Consider the following 16,262-nt stretch of genomic DNA (forward strand, 5'->3'; position numbering starts at 1 on the left):
ATGGCAACAATAATCAAGAAAGCAAATTTAAAAAATTTGCTCTAAAAAATTTGTGAGTTATAAGCCCTCCACCATATATCTCATTCTAACAATATAGTAATTTTGGAAAATGTGGATTTTGTTTTTATTTTGTATGGATGACCGCTGATTGATTTTAGTTAGAAAACATTTTGATAACCTTATTTCAAGTTCTTCTCTTTCTCTTCTCCACCTTCACTTTCTTTCTTTTTTTAAAATTTCAACTTTTGTTTTAGATAAGGAGGTACATGTGCAGGTTTGTTACATGGGCATGTTACGTGATGCTGAGGTTTAGGGTGTAGATACTGTCACCAGGTAGTAAGCATAGCAGCCAATAGGTTGTTTTTCCATTCATGCTCCCCTCCCTCCCTCTCACCTCTAGTAGTCCATAGTGTCTAGTGTTCCCCAGTTTATGTCCATGTGTGCTCAGTGTTTAGCTCCCAATTATAAGTAAGAATGTGCAGTATTTGGTTTTCTGTTCCTGTGTTAATTTGTTTAGTATTATGGCCTCCAGCTTGATCCATCTTGCCTAAAAGATATGATTTCATTCTTTTTCAGGCTGTGTATTATTCCATGGTGTATATGTACCCCATCTTCATCTAATCCACCACTGATAGGCACCTAGGTTGACTGGAATTTGACCTTTCTTACAGTGATGCTTATTTGTCTCCTATGTGTATAAGGATGATGAGGATTTTATTGAGCTCTGTTATGTACCAGGCATACAATGTGCCAAGGTATTTTACATATATTATCTCTAATTCTTACAAGAAATTTGCAAAGCAGGTTATATTATTTCTGTTTTACTGATGAGGACAACAAGGCTCGGAGTGTTTTTATAACTGGCTAATGGTCACAAAGCTTAGTGAGTTATGGAACTAGAATTCAGACTTAGGTCTATGTTAATCCCAATGCTTTTGGTTTTTCCTCTATATCTGTGCTGTCCAATATGGTAAACACTAGCCATATATAGATTTTTGAGCGCTTGAAATGTGATCGAATTAAGAAGTGCTATATGTGTGAAGTACAGTATTTTAAAGACAGTGTGAACAAAAGAATATAAAATATCATTAATAGTTTTAAAATTTTGGTCATACATTGAAGTGATAGTATTTTGCCTATATTAGGTAAAATAAAACATATTACTAAAATTAATTTTAACTTTTCTTTAAATATGACTATTAAAAGTTTTAAATGGGATAACACATTATATGCCTGTATCAAAATACCTTATGTACCCCATAAATATATATACTACTATGTACCCATGAAAATTAAAAATTAAAAAATTTTAGCTGGGCGTGGTGGCTCATGCCTCCCAGCACTTTGGGAGGCCAAGACGGGTGGATCACAAGGTCAGGATATCGACACCATCCTGGCTAACGCGGTGAAACCCCGTCTTCATTAAAAATACAAAAAGTTAGCCAGGCGTGGTAGCAGGCGCCTGTACTCCCAGCTACTCGGGAGGCTGAGGCAGGAGAATGGCGGGAACCCGAGAGGCGGAGCTTGCAGTGAGCCGAGATAGCGCCACTGCACTCCAGCCTGGGCGACAGAGCAAGACTGCGTCTCCAAAAAAAAAAAAAATTTAAATTATACATATCGTTCTTATTTGTGGCCCACGTTTCTATTTCTGTTGGACGGTGCTGCTTGAAATCATACTACCTCTGGTGAGCTCGCCAGTTTGGTCCCCAGCACATGGAGAGCACAACAGACAACTCATTGCCAGTAGTTCCCTGCCTGAGGTATAGCCTTCTTGAGATCCAGCTGCTTCTCGAAGTAAACAAATGCACACAACCCCTACTCTTATTTTTAATTAACTAGTATATGTGAACTAGTAGGGCTTATTTGCAGATAAGGAATTTTAGAGGTTTGGTCAGAACATGTAAGAACTCAGTTGTTTTACTATAGAAGGAATATATGCAGTATAATAAAAATTTGATTTCAAAAGTTTATTCAAATCAAAACAAACATTTGGTGTATCTGTGTTTCATTAAATCATTAATTAGAAGACTAAGGGCTATGACCTTTCTAACTTGTAATCACTGGTATTATAGAAGAAGTGATTGAGATTGCAAGAAAGATGTCTTTTTGTATTCTTAACCACTGTCAACTTACAGTGTTTTAAAAGAACCTATAGTGTACTCTGGAAATTTAAAATTTTTGTTTTAATGCGGTAGAAACTTAATGAAAAGATTCCTCAATGATCTCCTTCCTTGTATCAAGGACCATTTTGAACTAGCCCAATTCACTTAATCCTCGAGGGTTCCCAAAACTATATTTTCTTACCAACATTGTAAGATATTAGATACAGTGATTATTAAACCTCATCAAAAAAGAAAAATGTTGCTAACTTATTCAAGGAAGTTCAAGTATTTAGATTCAAATGGATTATGTGAATTGAGCAAATCACTAGATACTAGACTCCTAGGGTTTGAGCTCAGTGAAAAATGTATATACAGAATTTCTAGGACTGTTTGGTGGAAATAAAATTAGAATTTCAGAAGAGATTCACACATATTGACAAGTATTTATCATTATTTCATTTTCTCTGGCTGCAGTTTGAATCCAAAAACTGAGGATTTCTCTTAATTATTAGTCTAACTCACTTTCACAAGGTGCGTCAAACTGAAATCAAACTATTATCACCAAGAAGACACATTATTTCTTGACTTTGGAGATGAGTGTATGTGATTTTCAGAACTATTCTTTCCTATCTAGGTTGCCAAACTCTGAATGGTGCTGTAAAAATGCATTGTCAACACCTAAATAACCAATGTAGGGGAATAGCTAAATTAATTGAGCTGTTAAGTTTTCTATAATGTAAAATAATAAGTTAGATCTATTTGGACTTACGTAGATAGACTTCTAAAACATTTTCTAGTAAAAGAAGAAAGCCGAAGTATGCCATGTATCTGGAAACCCTAGAACATAAAGTAATACTATATTTTTTGTGGGTACATATTTATGAATGTATAGTAAACATTCTGAAAGAATATGCATGTCAGACTAGTTGTTTTTGGGAGTGGGGATATTAAAGGGTTCAAAGGGATTTTATCCTTAGTTATAGAATTCTTTTAAACAAGGAATACATATATTATTTGTGCAGTTATTTAAAAATAAAAATAAAGAAGATAAAATCCTTTCTCTTAAATTATCTGAGCTTAAAAGATGGAAGCCTGGAGATAGATTTGTGATAAGCCATTGCTGAGTACATCCTAAGGGTTCTTGATAATTTCAGTTGGTTGAATTACAACAGTTCGCTATTTCCTCCCTCACATTTTACGTTCCACAGTATCCAGCTGCTTGGGTTTCCCTGTATACCTTAGGGCTTCTGTCATCTGGGCTTTACTCAGTGGCATATTCCCTCTACCTAAACTCTCCTCCCCTCTCCACCTTAGAAATAGCTTTTCCTAGAAAGTTTTTCCTGGGGTTTCAACTAAGGTGATATTACAATCCACAGGCAACTGTACACGAAGACCTTTGCATCCATGCCAGGAAGTTGGACTTTATCTTTGGCAAGAGGGAGCCTTCGAAGGTTTTCAAATTAAAAAAAAAAAAAAAAAATATATATATATATATATATATATATATATATATATATATATATATAAAAATATGTGACATCATTAGGTTTGTACCCTGGTGTCTTGGTTCCCTTTCCCCCTAACCATGGATGGTAAAAAAGGAGAATATAATATTTTAGAGCTCTGTACCCTGTTGAGGGTTGCTTCCTCTCTGATTTTCTCTTGGATCAGATGGAAAATTTAAGGCTGCTTATTTGAATGACTTCTTAACTAGTCTGAGTAGTAAAAAAACAATCTTACCTAAACCCTCCCTAGTCTACCCCCAGGTTTTTACCTAAATCAAAATAGTTCCATTGGAATGTAAAATAGGGAGACCTACTTATTTGAGTTGATTATTATAATAAAAAGGAAATGATTGAAATGGCACCAATTGTTATCAATTATTATAACGTTATCCAATGTTCTCACCCTGGTTCAAGGCAAAGTAGACTACTTCTTCCAAATTTGACATTCTCCCTCTGAATGGATGAGGCTAAGAATGACTATGATGTTAATGAGTTCTTCTGAATCAGGTTTTACTGTGCTGGGTCACTTCTTTCATTAGTATGGGCTTGTTCTTTTGGGTGAAGTTGTGAGAAGGCCAACTAGAACTCCAGGCATTATCTGAACAAGCAAGATGTGTATCTTAGCTGCCCAATCTTGATTTTCTAAAAATGCCCTTGTCCTGGGCTATCAGAAATTGGACTGCTCTTGATGGCTTTTGTTATCAGTCAGAAGAGTGGGGCACATTATTATTAACTCAGTCATTTTTTTTCTTAATTGAAAGAAAAAATGGACTAACAATAGAAATAACAACATTTCTCTAACTAGGTTGTGCCAGCTAGCTCAGTGTTACCTCTGATTCATGATAGATTTTTAAACCACTACCTGAGTCTAAAATGTAGTTTATGTGACTTTTCATTTTTTTTACTCCCAAGGGGGAAAAACTGAATATTATTTAGAAATATTCTCAATACAAAGCCCTTCCTCTGCTCTATCTTTGTTATTCTTCAACATTTAATAATTACAAACAGAATGCTAAGGAATCTTCTTTCCAATTCTACATTAACTTTTGTTACTTTAGGTTCATTAGAAGCTATACTTTTTCTGGTAATATCATTTTGTTATACAAAGATAATGGCTGCTCTTCCTTGAAGTTTTACATGATATTCATGTCTCAGAATAAGGCTCAATCTCCTTAACAAATGAAATTAAGAATTAGAGTTTTGTAACAATTCTAGATATTTTCCCTTTCATAAAATTTTTGCATTATTACTAGCCCGTGTTTGTCCTAAGTTAGCCAACAAGTTAGCCTGAAATATGAGTTTAAACACATCTAAGGGATTCCTTTTTCAGATTTTATTAGAATTGCTAAATTATTGAGCATTATAGACTCCAAAACTCTGTTCTGTTTGTCTTTTATGTATAGGAAGAGAGAAAAGATTAATTAGTATTTCCCAACCGGTCACTTGAACTTTAATTTTGAGGCAATATAGTATAGGAGGTAAAAGCAATTGCTTTGGTCCAGACATCCTGGGTTTAAATTATGTTCTACATCTTATTTACTTTCCCAGTTTCCTAGTTATAAGAAGATGGTAATTGTGACAATACTTTAGTTATGCTGTGGTTCAAATGAGTTAGTATATGTAAATTGCTTATAATAGTACCTGACATATAGTAAATGCTCAAAAGTGTCATTTTAAAAAATCTTGACCAACTTTTTTCTATCTTGTATAGTTTCTTATTTAAAAAGAATAGAGGCATAAATATATGCCTGATGTGTACATGTGTGTTCCAAGTGTCTGTCACTTAGATGGCCTATAATCCTACTGTTTGGTGTTACCCTTTCTATAAAAATGGCTCCAGCTCTAATTCCTAATATTGTAGGTTGTCGTGAGTCTTCCCCAGTATCTGTGAGACTTTATTGGGTGCTTAGGGTTCTTGTGCTGTAGTTTCTTGCTCCTGTTGAGTGATTGTAGCCCCACTCTGGTTCTCCCTCTTACGGTCTATCCCTTTTATATGCCTGAAGTTTTCTTTTTTTCTCATGGTTTCAGAGGTCCACTAATTCGTTGCTCTTTTGTATGAAAGATTCTCATGTAAGGTTGAGGGATAACCAAAAAGATTAAGCATTGTACAGTATAGGCACCAACATTAACTTGAATACTAGACATAAGTTACCTTAAATTCTTTGGTCTCATTGCCACAGGGAATTTTTCACTAGGTGTTTTCCTCAGCATGCCTTTGCCTTCTATCTTGTTGACTTCTCATAACCTGTTTCATTTTTTCCTTTTCTGAATCCTTCCAGACCCCTGAGCTTCTTCACAAGAGACCATTAGCAACTTCCTAAATTCTTGTTACATAGAAAGTGAACTTTTTCCTCTCTGCATTCTTCCTTTCGTACCATTCCTAGTGGCCTCTGTCTTTCTGTATCAAAAAATGAAAACAAAAATAGAAAGGATCCATTAAGGAGTTTTCCCAATAAGAGGTGGTCCTCTTTAGGAATACTTCTTGCATTCTTCTAAGATAAAGTAGCACTGTTCAGTAAAACTTTCTGTGATTATGGAAATGGTCTCTAATCTTTGCTGTCAAATAAGGTAGTCACTAATTATGTGTGACTATTGAGAACTTTAAACATGGCTAGTGTAACTGAGGAACATTCAGTTAACTTAATTTTAAACTGAAGTAGCCACATGTGACTACTGGGTATCATGTTGAATAGCACAGTTTTAGATTATCTGCTTCAAAGTATAGTCACCTTTTTTTTTTTTTCCTGTTAAACATCTATCGCCTTTAATTTTTTGAATTAAAATGTAAAAATTTGGGCTGGGCATGGTGGCTCACGCCTGTAATCCCAGCACTTTGGAAGGCTGAGGTGGGCAAATTACCTGAGGTCAGGGGTTTGAGACCAGCCTGGCCAACATGGTGAAACCCCGTCTCTACTAAAAACACGAAAATTAGCTGGGTGTGGTGGTGGGCTCCTGGAATCCCAGCTACTCAGGAGGATGAGGCAGGAGAATCACTTGAGCCCAGGAAGTGGAGGTTGCAGTGAGCCCAGATTGTGCCACTGCATTCCAGCCTGGGTGACGAGAAACTCTGTCTAAAAAAAAAAAAAGGAAAGGAAAAATTTTTACTTCAATTTCAATATTTTTTACATGTAGTTTAATGTATAGATATACTCATGCTTCTATACATGAGAGATTTTAGAAAATTGGTGGGAACAGTAGGTTATATCTAAATTAGAAGTCTCAGGAATTTAGTCTAGAAACAAACTTACACATAGGTATACAGGTTATTTTCTTAACACAAGAATTGTTTTTATTGTTTTATAGTATTAAAAGTTACTATTTGGATATTTGTTTAAATTAAAAATTATGAAAGGATTTATGGGTACTGTGAAAAGTTTGGAGCCCATAACCTTCAAAGCTGCTGCTGCATTGTTGGAGATACTGTGGAAGTGGGTCTGGATCTGCTGAAGAGGTCTCACATTGACAAGACTAGAACCCCTAAAAAGGTACTGCTGACATCCAGAATTGTGCTACCCCGGCTTCACTTTTGGAGCCAGAGGCAGGAAGCTTCTCTTTTTCCTGTTTTTTGATCTCTTGCTAGTGTCTCATAATGCCAGAACTTAACAGGAAGCCAAATGGCAAGGAGGCTAGGAAATGTGATTTTCAGAGTCCCAGCCCCAAGTATAGAACGGAGTATAGAAGGGTGGGTGTAGGGCTGAGAGATAGTAGGTAAATGACCAGTATACCTTGCCAGAAGCAAGTAAGTATGAAAAATTAAGCAAATGTGTGTGTGTATACCTGTATACATTTATGTATATATATCTTTTTTTTCTTTTTTGTACAAATGTTAGCTTATACACCATTTTGTGCTTTAATTTTTGTTTCAATTGTTAGATTTTGGAAATTGTGTTATATTGGTTCATGAAATGTCATAATTCTCTTTTTATGATTGTAGCATATTTCATTCTGTGAAATGTGCCATGATATAGTTCACCAGCCCTGTACTGATGGACATTTAGGTGTTTCCAGTCTCTTTCAATTAAAACAATGCTTCAATGAAAATTGTTATATATGTGTAAAATTTTGCACATGTGACCATCAGATAGTATATATTTCATAATTAAACCATAAGACATCTTTTTCCTATTGATAGACCTTTTGCTCATGATTCAATGTTTGGTTTTACATTTATGAAGAAATGCTGAAAATGTTAGATCATATGATAAAAACAGCATATTCATAGACAAGGGCATCAAATGCAGAATATGGCATTAGGAATGGGCCTTGAGATTTACATGAAAGTTACAGGAGAATACAGCCCCTAGCTGGTCAAATGACAGAAGGAAGTGAGGTAGATAATTAAGCAGCAAAAAGCCTTAGGACTTGGCAGATACATATTGATGTTGGGATAATGGAAAAAGAAAAAACAGAATAAAGAGAAAATGTTATTGGCAAAGATGCCACCCAAAAACCTAAATAGGCCTGAAGCCCATGAAACTCAATACAACAGAAAATGCCTCTTCAGAAACAGCAGAAAATTTGTTTTTAACATGACTGCTGACATTTAGGAATATTTTCTGGCCATTCCTTAACACCACCCATCATTAATTCATATTTGCTAAAAAACAAAATTAAACTACATATAATTTAAAATGAAAGTCCTCCTTTTCCGTGTTACAGATAATAGTTGTAGGCTTGATGTGATTTTTAAAAATGGATACACACCTACAAGCACACATATGTATGTATACATACTTTTTTTTTCCAAGCAGAAAGGTTTTATGCTATATATAATGTCCTCCAACCTTTCAAATTTCCATCTTGAAAAACCAGTAGAGCATGATTCTCTTTCCAGGTAGCTGTATTTCATTCTTTTTAATGATAGCACACTTTCTAATTTTCATTTTTTTCTAACAATGCTACAGCGAATGTGGTTTAGTTTTCTACAGGTCAGGATTCTATTTTGGCTCTTCTTGAGCACCATTTTATGCTTTCTATAAGCAAGTAGTATCTAGAATAGTGATCCATTTGGACTTAGCAATATTCACTGTGTAAACACAGACCGTCTCTTCTGTGGACCTACCTAAAACACAGCTTTGAGTGTGGTTCATTCAATAACTATAAAAGCGTGGATTTTATGTTAACTTCAGTATGATGGACCGAAGTTTTACCTGCTTCTGGCACAGACTTGCAATTTGAGGACAGAAGGATGAATACTATGTAGTAAAAAATATTGTGAGCATAAAATGATGATATATGTGATGCTTTTTTAGTTTCTCTGAGGAATAATAAGATGTAAAACTGTTTAAAACACAAATGTATTACCTCAGGCTTCTTCTCATAAAAGACCATATCAAATATAAGCCATATAGGTAGTTTCCTATAGTCCTTTATCTCCCAAGATAGCTGGAAATGGACTGTGGAAGTTGTGGAAGTGTGTGAGGGGAAGCTGCTTAGTAAGGATGAGGGGCAGTGGGTCTCATAGACTGTAAGTCTAATCCTACCTGCAGGACACCCTAGCACTGAAACCTAGTCATACCATTCTCACTCCTCCGTAAGTCATGCCACGTTCTTCTTTTAACTGAGTTTAGTAAAATCTGTTTATTTCACAGCCATATTATGTAAAGTCAAGATGAACTGAGGTGAAACATAAGGACAGTACCTTGAAAAATTTGCTGGTCATATGATTATGATGGTTCTAGTGATTAGGAATATGAGTGTGTTTGGGTACATCGCTGAGGGTTTCTTCTTATGTTCTTTCAAGAAGATACCAACTCGTGAAAAAGTGGTAAGAGAAAAGTGATAGAAGGATGAGACATAGGTTTTTGGCTAAATTATAATTTTAGCAGGACATCAGAGTTTTGTTTCTCGTAAATCTCATTAAGTACTATTTCTTATTTTTTATGAACCAAGGTGATATAAAATGTTGATGAACTGAAATTATCAGATAAATGGTGGCATAGATATACAAATTATTTGTGTTACCATTTAGGATAATTAAAATTAGGATCTGGCTTACATTTATATGATATGTTCTGGTTGATTGTTCATAGGTAGGTTTTCTAACTTCAAGTTCATTAATTCTTGGAATTTTTCCTTTTAGTGCTTCAAAATGGCTATTACATTATTATCATTATTATTATTAACTTTTTTTTTTTTTTTTTAAAGACAGAGTCTCACTCTGTCGCCCAGGCTGGAGTGCCGTGGTGCTATCTCGGCTCACTGCAATCTCCGCCTCCTGGGTTCAAGTGATTCTTCTGCCTCCGCCTCCTGAGTAGCTGGGACTACAGGCACACACCACCATGCCTGGCTAATTTTTGTATTTTTAGTAGATGCGGGGTTTCACCATGTTGGTCAGGCTGATCTCGAACTCCTGACCTCAAGTGATCCACCCACCTTGGCCTCCCAGAGTGCTGGGATTACAGGTATGAGCTACCGTCCTGGCCACATTTCTAATCTTCAAAAAATTTCTCTTTATTTTTTGAGAACAAATTACTTGTTTTACTTCAAGGTTCCCATTTATTTATACTTTATGTACTTAAGAACTCTAAAAATCCAACCAATTTCAGTGATTTTAATGGCACAACTTTTTTCATCTTTTTATTAAAGAGGATTTTTGGTTGTTTCTATATTTAGGACCACTTTCCGAGTTCCTGTTTTAAAACTTCTTTAAAAAGTCCTTTTGGGATAAGAATTCCTAACTTCTTACATAGTAGATGATGGAAAGAATTCCTTGCATTTTTTTGAAATCTGTAATTACAGTTGTTCATTTCTTAGTAGTATTAAGGGCCTCTGGGCATATTTTACTGATTGGGGTCTTGTTACATAATTTTTATTATTTAAGCTAAAAAAAAAAACTAAGGCATATACTTATATACAGAGGTTTTTTTTGAGGTCTTTCTGGATCTCCTTATTTAAGGTTGTAATTCCACTTCATTGTTTTCCTGCTCTTTCTATCCCCCTTCTCTGCTTAGTTTTCCTTCACTGCATTTGTCACCTTCTCATATAAACACAATTTACTTTTTTGTTTGTTTCTTTGTTCATGGTCTATCTTCCTTACTAAGGTGTAATCTCCCTGAAGGAAGGGATTTCTGTCTTTTGTGTTTACTGCTATCCAGTGCTTAGAAAAGGCACTGTATGAATACTTAACCAGACACCCATCCAAAAGTATTTAGTCAGAACTTTTACTTTTTTAGAGATGTTGATCTTGTTTTAAATTTTTATTATAGTAAACTCTAACTTAGCTGAAATGGAAACAATTAGAAAGTTAATGTCAGCATCTTTTAGAACTCTTATTTTATGAGAGACCCATGTCGTCTTCTGCCTACACCCTCAAATCAGGAATGTATTTAAAAACTCAACCCTTAAGATATAATTTGAAGTCAACATATTAAGCCTAATCTCTTGCAAGTTTCTGGGTGAATGGTGATAACTGATGTTCCTATTTAATAATGGTGGTTTTGATGTGCGTTAAGATCCTGAAATACCTTCTGATTCAATAAAAGAAACAGAAAGAAAGAAAAGAAAAACCTCAAAATTGAGTTATCTTCATTATGGGATTTTAATGGTGATCTGAATTTGGTATACATGATAACTCAGTGTAACAGGACACTAATTCTGAAATGACTTTAAATAGAAGCTTAATTTTCTGTTTAAATGATTCATTTTTACTTTTTCCATTTATACTAGGAGCATAGACAATTGTTCCTTAGTTGCAACTCTGATTGTTCCTTTTTCCTAGTTATATGTATGGTTTCCAGCAAGATGAAAACTATTCTGATTAGTAAGTTAAAATTGTTTGGCACAACCCTAAATACTTTGAATATTTTTATATGGAATATCACTGGAATTTTGTGGGTGCTGGTGACAATGATGATGTAATGAAGTTTTACAGGAATACCCTCCTAGGTAAAAGAAAAAAAAATATTAGCACCTCACAGTTACCAGGCACTTCCTGCATGTCAGTTACTCTTTCTTCCCACTCCCCACGCCCCCACCCCTCACCGCCCCAAGACGGAATTTTGCTCTGTCAGGCTGGAATACAGTGGTGCAGTCTCGGCTCACTGCAGCCTCCAACTCCCGGGTTCAAGTGATTCTCCCGCCTCAGCCTCCAGAGTAGCTGGGCCACTGAGCCCGGCCTGTCAGTTACTCTTTTAAGTGATTTTCCTGTACTAACCAGTTTTTTCCTCACAACAACCTTGTGATATAGGTGACTATTACTAACCATATTTTATAGATGAGGAAACTGAGGCACAGAAGACTTAAGTAACTCTCCCAACTTCACACAGCTAGTATGTTAGAAAGTTAAAGTTTATGCCTATGTCCCATTCTGCTTAAAATGAAGATGTTTTTATTATTTTATGAGAGGGCATTTGAAGTGATGTATCAATCAGAATACAGCCACACCAATTAAAAGCATACTGAGAATTTCAACAGGGAATGTAATATATGGAAATAGCTAAACAGATTTAAAAGAAAGCAACTACAGCACACAGAAGTTACATAAAATCAGTAATTGCAGTGAGCAATCACTAGGGCTGAGGCACCAAAAGGAAGAGCTTGCGGTTATCAAAAAAATGGGAGGAGAAACCTCAGAGAGCTGAATCTTAGACCTCTAAGGAGAGGGAGGTGTGGGACTGCTGGTACTTGAAGAGCTGAAATTTACCTTTAGCTTCTGAAGAGAGATATTGCCCAGCTGTGCTGATACTTCTGAGCGGCACAGAGAGACTGGTTCTGGTTGTGTGGAATAAAGCTAGAATGGAACCAGCTATTGTCACAGCTATTATCACTGGATGAACTGCCACTGGGGTCACCCTGACAGGAATAGTAAGCTAACAGGAAACAAATCCATTCTCCCCTCTTCTTACTTCCAGGCTCTCTCTAGAGCCTCTCTTAGTTTATGGGACCTAACAGGAAGCCGTTTAATGAAGGACAAAGGTAGTATATGGATCTCCAGTCTCAGCATCTGAAAGACCACAGAAAGATGAATTTGAAACTGAAAGACTGGAGTTTACAACTGGCACAGTATGAAGCAAATTCAGGAAAATAATGGTGACATCTCTCTGAGACTAATCCAGTCAACAACTCACTATGTAAAATGAGTACTTGGAAAACTTGGGTAAAAAATAATATGAAAATGATGAAAAATTCAAATATTACCATAGTATTTTAAATGGAAATATTATTACTTTGTAATATGTGTGGAAAAAAGTATTATTAGGAAAGTAATATCTCTTTTATTCATTTTAGATAAGATGGGAAAAAAACATCACATTGGGGGAACCACCAGGATTCTTACATTCTTGGTGGTGGTAAGTATCCTTTATTCCATTTTTACTGGCTTGATGATGCATTTCAATAGGCCTGTTTATGGTTTCATGCTTCCTTTTTATTTTTTCATTTTCTAAAATTTTCTGGAAGGTAGCACTTTTTAAAAGACCCTTAAAAACCAGCACTAGTGTAATTTAACTTAAATATACTGCTGTTGAGTTCAACTGGAATTGGAACCAGTGTGTGGAATCTCCAACTGTAAGTATGATTCTATAATGGCTTGGGATGCCATAACGAAATACCATAGAATAGGTGGCTTAAATAGCAGAATTTTATTTTTCACAATTCTGAAGGCTAGAAGTACAAGATAAGTACCAGCATGATCAGTTTCTGGTGAGGGCTGTCTTCCTGACTTGTAGACAGTCACCTTTTCGCTGTGTCCTTACATATTGGGGAGAGCAAGCTGTTTGTGTCTCTGTTTACAAGGGAACTAGTCCCATCATGAGGGTCCCACTTTCATGATCTCATCTAAACCTAAGGATTTCCCAAAGACCCCATCTCCAACTACCATCACATTGGTAATGCCCACCCCCTCAAATCAGGAATTTATTTAAAAACCCAACCCTTCATTTCAATATATGAATTTGGGAGAAGGCTGGGTGTGGTAGCTCACCCCAGGTAGCCTGTAATCCCAGCACTTTGGGAGGACAAGGCGGGTGGATCACCTGAGGTCAGGAGTTCCAGACAAGCCTGACCAACATGGTGAAACCCTGTCTCTACTAAAAATACAAAAATTGGCCAGGCGTGGTGGCACATACCTATAATCCCAGCTACTTGGGAGGTTAAGGCAGGAGAATTTCTTAAACCTGGGAGGCAGAGGTTGCAGTGAGCCAAGACCGGGCTCCAGTTTGGGCAATAAGAGCAAAACTCCATCTCAAAAAAAAAAAAAAAAAAAAAATTTAGGAGAGGATACAATTCATTCATAGCAGATAATTTTCTTGTCTTGAAGTGGCCAATGAGGTTGGCACTTTTTCTTGACTCTCTGATTGTCGAACTAGTTATAAGATGGCTTTCTACAAAGTGGGCTATCAAGTTGTCAATGTTAGACCACCATATAGGTAATTATAAGTGTTGGCATGCCATTATAGCTTCTTCAAACCCTCACTTCTCCTCTTGGAGGGATTGGGAATGGGAGATAATAATCCGACTGGCATCTTTTATGTAATAGGTCAATCTTGTAATAGGTCAATTTTGTTCCAAAATAACAGCTACTCATCAAACTCAAATCTCCCAAGAACAAGAGGGGAATAAGTTACAAATAAGCAGTTAGTGAAATAAGTTTATCTTCATTTTCTTGCTCTGGAAAAGCATATTCATGAGAAACAGTGACCTGATATAGTGCTCAACAGATACTGAACTAATCAAACAGATTTTTTTTTTTTTTTTTGCCTGGAAGAAGTAATGTTCATACCTTTATATTCCTTTGTATTTCTACCACATTGTGGTATCTTTTAAAGTTTCATTTATTCATAGGCTTTGAGCATGTTTCTCCATGCAAACCTAGTAAAGTTTATTGCATTATCTCAATAAATACTTACTGAGTGTCTTGTATGGGCCAGATACTATGCTTGATACTATGGACACACCAGTGAATAAAACACACACACATCCCTATCCTCTTGCTGATAACAGTCTATGGGGAAACCAAATAATGAAGTAAGCAGTGAGAAAGAAGTATTCGAAGGGGATATGCAGAGTCCCACATAGGCACATGCCAAATACATTTCACCTGGAAGAACTGATATCTAAGCCAAGGCATTAAGTAGATATAAGAGTTGGCCAGAAAGGCATGGAGAGATAGAGAAGGGGGATGTTTTGGATCAACCATACCATGTGCGGTGACCTAGAGGTGAAAGGCAGAGAGAGTATAGCACATGGGAAGAAAAGAAAGAAATTCATTATGTTGGAAATTGGGGTGATAGAGTGATTAGGGATGAGGCTGGATTTGTAAACTGTGAATTTGAATGTAATTATAAAGAGAATACAATGCAGTTAAATTTTTAAGCAGGAGAGTAATACTGTTTATTTATATCTTGTCAAAGAAAAGAGTAAAACTCTGTAAAAAATTAGAAAAGATTTATTCTGAGCCAAATATAAGTGACCATGGCCCTTGACACAGCCTTCAGGAGGTCCTGAGAACACGTTCCCAAGGTGGTCAGGGTGCAGCTTGGTTTTATACATATAGGGAGACACGAGACTTCAATTAAATACATATAAGAAATACATTGGTTCAGTCTAGATAGACAAGACTACTCAAAGCGGGGGCTTCCAGATTATAGATAGATTTTAAAATTTTCTGATTGGCAGTTGGTTGACTTTATCTAAAGACCTGGGATCAATAGAAGAGAACTGTCTGGATTAAGATAAGTGATTATGGAAAGCAAATTTCTTATTATGCAGATGAAGCCTGTAACAGGCTTCAGAGAGAATAGATTGTAAATGCTTCTTATCAGATTTAAGGACTGTGTTGATGTTAACACTGGTGAGTATAATGAGGCAAGTCCCACTCCCACTTCCTGTCATGGCCTGAAGCAGTCTTTCAGGTTAAATTTTAAGAGTGCCCTGGCCAAGGAGGAAGTCCATTCAGATGGTTGGGGGACCTTACAATTTTATTTTAGGTTTACAACCGTAGCCATATCACTGTAGTTCTATAGAATAGATAATGGATGGAACAGGAATAAGTCCAGAAATAGAGGAGCACTTAGAAAGCTCTTGCGGTAAGGAGTAGAGAATGGTTACTTGAACTAGTGTATAATCAGTGGGCAGGAAGAGAAGCAGAAGGATTTGAGATATAAGCTTGAAGTAGAAATGGTAGGATTTGGTGAAGAGTTCAGCTGTGTAGGTGTGCTGAAACTGAAATACATGCCATCCAAGTGGAGATGTTGAGCAGGCAGCTTGTTACATGGGTCTGATGTTTAAAGGAGAGAGAGATGAAGCTGGGTGCAGTGGTGCGTGTCTATAGTGACAACTACTCAGGAGGCTGAGGTGGGAGGATCACTTGAACCCAGGTGTTTGAACCCAGCCTGAGCAACATAGTGAGACCTCATCTCTAAAAAAAGAAAAAGAGAAAGAGAGAGAGAGAGATAGTTGAGTGGTATTACCCATGAGTGGGGAGGAAAATGAGCCTTGTACAGAAACCTTGCAATATTAACATCCAAGGAATAAGGAGGAAGAAGAGGCTGTAAAGGAGAAAGAAAGTGGCCAGGCATGGTGGCTCATGCCTGTAATCCCAGCACTTTGGGAGGCTGAGGCGGGTGGATCACTTGAGGTCAGGAGTTCGACACTAGCCTGGCCAACATGATGAAACCCTGTCTCTACTAAAAATACAAAATAAGCCAGGCATTGG

General features: G+C 36.4%; 1 protein-coding gene across 16 annotated transcripts in view; it reads left to right on the top strand.

Moving 5' to 3' along the window:
- SSBP2 (single stranded DNA binding protein 2) overlaps nucleotides 1-16,262 on the top strand; it is a 323,926-nt gene that overhangs the window by 108,469 nt on the left and 199,195 nt on the right. For 11 of the 16 annotated variants that reach the window (XM_037982164.2, XM_007977098.3, XM_007977115.3 and 8 more), the window contains one exon: nucleotides 12,836-12,897. The exons of the other annotated variants lie outside the window; for them this stretch is intronic. In XM_037982164.2, coding sequence (XP_037838092.1) covers nucleotides 12,836-12,897 — 62 coding nt within the window. The remainder of the gene's footprint in view (nucleotides 1-12,835; nucleotides 12,898-16,262) is intronic. 16 annotated transcript variants of the gene reach the window in all.

The sequence above is a fragment of the Chlorocebus sabaeus genome, chromosome 4 (assembly GCF_047675955.1).
Source record: "Chlorocebus sabaeus isolate Y175 chromosome 4, mChlSab1.0.hap1, whole genome shotgun sequence".
Classification (NCBI taxonomy): Eukaryota; Metazoa; Chordata; class Mammalia; order Primates; family Cercopithecidae; genus Chlorocebus; species Chlorocebus sabaeus.